The following is a 2759-nucleotide window of genomic DNA, read 5'->3' on the forward strand; positions in this document are numbered from 1 at the left end:
GGGTGAGTGATTAAATAACAACAACAACAGCTGTTACAAACAAACAAACAAGGAAATATTCAGTGTCAGACACTTCATCACGGGCCAAAGGGTTACTTGTCCACCTGGAAACAAAGTTGCTTTTACAATATACCAAACTGCTACAATGAGCTCTTTTAGAGGAAGAATTCATCAAAAGCTTTGCTTGATTTTGTAATGGAGTCTATGTGAATTCAATCAGTGCTGCAAAATGCCATGATACACACATTCTGTCCATGATGACACAGCGAAAGTGGTTATAAATAGAGTCAGTATGTCTCTGGATATTACTTTGCACTAGCTGTTTGAGAACATGTTGTAGAACAACAGATTTTGCATTTGCAAAGCAGGAAGCACTTAAACCCACACTCTACTTTTCCCAAATCCCTCAAAAATAACACCACATGGGGCTTTCAAAGGGGTGCACCAGAAGATAAAACGAAAAGTGTGTTTATCAGAAGATGCCACAGATAAAAGCCGGAAAGCAACAAACTGATGGATGTAATGGAGAGATGCTAGCCTACACAATGTATAATTGATGCACATGCTATTTTTAACAGACAAGGTAGCAAAGAACATAACATCAAGGAAGAGAAGTGATTGCAAGTGACTGATATCAAAGAAATTAGGCCTGAAAAGTGCTATGAGATAGGTAGGTTTAAGTTTGAAGACACAGGAGAGTGCTGCAGACAGAGAAGCCACCATGTACAGATGGTGCTTTGGACAAATATTTAATTTTTACTTATTTGAGAGAGTCAGGGTAGTTTGAATGCAAATTATTAAAGGGGTCATATTATGCTGCTAAAAAGAACATTATTTTGTGTATTTGGTGTAATGAAATGTGTTTATGCGGTTTAAGGTTAAAAAAACACATTATTTTCCACATATTGTACATTATTGTTTCTCCTCTATGCCCCGCCTTTCTGAAACGCTTCGATTTTTACAAAGCTCATCGGTCTGAAAAAGCGAGGTGTGCTGTGATTGGCCAGCTATCCAGTGCGTTGTGATTGGCCGAATACCTCAAGCGTGTGACGGAAATGTTATGCCCCTACCATATTGTGATGATGTTCAAAAACATGAAAACCCATTATAAATGAGGCATTCGTTGCATCCAGTGTGGACATAATTACTGATTATAATGACTTATACTGTCTTTTTACGTGTTGCGTTGCGTATCGTGCTGCGTAAACTTAAAACCATGTCTGCATTTGTGATCGGAGAAATGACGAACAACAAGTGCTACTCTACACTGCTCAAAACTCGCGTTTGAATCGTCAGTGGCAAATAGTTTAAATATAAAAAACGTACTTACAGTCTGTGAGTCAGAACAGCCGGCATTGTAGTCTACTCTACCAGGATCAGGATACAGTCCTCCATAAAATGTGCTGCACACATCTGATTATTTGGGTTGAAGTGTTCTGGAACAGTGTTGTAAATACAACTTAACCACTGATTTCTAGTCGTGTCCATTTTTGGATGGCCAAACAAAGTAGTTTCGCTTTCACAACGAAACACAGCGTCACACACTGCGGGCTAGAGTGAGTGGATGCCGGCGGCCTAGTGAGCGGCGGTGGGCGGGCTTAAGTGAACGGAGGCGGCGGGCTTGAGAACGGCGCTGCCGGCGGATTCGATGAAGGAGCGTCCTGCGGGCTTGCGGCAACCACATGTGATGACCACGGGCTGGACTCCGCTTCATCCACGGTGAAAGCCGATCCACAGCGCGAAGTTGATGTATTTCCTCAGCGACCTGCACGGATCAGCTCTAGGCATGACAAAGCAGATATCGTCCTCTTTCAGAAGGCCGAGAGTCAAAGTTACGCCTTCTTTCTTTGTGTAAACATTTGGGCGGCGTTATGCACGTCTTCCCACATCGTGATGTAGACATGTGGGTGCGTGTTAGAACGAGCCGTTTTAGGTAGGCGTGGTTAACTCTTAACTTTTATAAAGAATATCTCTTTGGATTTGAGACTTTAGTCTTTGCAACTTTACAGATCTTCTTTATGCACCAAGAGCTTGTAACACTCCAAAGAGAAAGGAAAAATTGAAATCGCATCATATGACCCCTTTAATGATTCCGTTATGTGCTCCTACTGTGTTCAAGAAGCTAAACAGGAGGTTCTTACTTTCTTCACGTATCCTTGGATGTGCTCCGTGGTGGGAATCTGGTCTGCAGACATGCATTCCTCCAGTTTGAGATGGTACGGCTCAAAGTCGGCCGGATTCTTCTCCCAGCTAAAGAGAGAGGGGAACACCGGTTTAATGTCAAACATACCACTCTTAAACAGGTGCGATATATCACCAACAAACTTGAAAAAGTGCATTTTAGCGACCTGATTATGCAGCAAAGAAGGAAAACGTTAGTGATAAGATGGAGAACATCTGTTCACGAGGTTTATTATTGGAAACATTTTTACACAGCATTGGCAAGAAATGAGCTCTCGATAGACACATTTGCACTAAATGAGCTGGTGTAATACTTGAGTTCTGCTTTCTGTCTCTGAGGTGATTTCCTTGGGCATTGTTAAAGATGAAATGTGTCATTTATTCAATGTTCAAATACTTTCAGTCCCAGTTTAATATGCTGAGACAACTGTAAGTAAGATACTTGTAGGTTTAGTAAAGTCTCCCTACGCACTCTAAGAAAAAAAAGGTACAAAATCTTTCAATGGGGCATTACCCTTTCAAAAGGTACTAAAATGAATCATTTAGGAACTAATATGTATCTTTAAAGGAATAGTTTA

General features: G+C 41.1%; 1 protein-coding gene across 1 annotated transcript in view; it reads right to left on the reverse strand.

Annotated features, from left to right (window-relative positions):
* LOC107715575 (raftlin-like) overlaps positions 1-2339 on the reverse strand; it is a 5210-nt gene extending 2871 nt beyond the window's left edge. Inside the window, exon 1 of the mRNA XM_016521718.1 lies at positions 2142-2339. Coding sequence (XP_016377204.1) covers positions 2142-2339 — 198 coding nt within the window. The remainder of the gene's footprint in view (positions 1-2141) is intronic.
* Between the last annotated feature and the right edge of the window lie 420 nt (positions 2340-2759).

The sequence above is a fragment of the Sinocyclocheilus rhinocerous genome, unplaced genomic scaffold (assembly GCF_001515625.1).
Source record: "Sinocyclocheilus rhinocerous isolate Xijiao unplaced genomic scaffold, SAMN03320098_v1.1 scaffold2165, whole genome shotgun sequence".
Taxonomy (NCBI): domain Eukaryota; kingdom Metazoa; phylum Chordata; class Actinopteri; order Cypriniformes; family Cyprinidae; genus Sinocyclocheilus; species Sinocyclocheilus rhinocerous.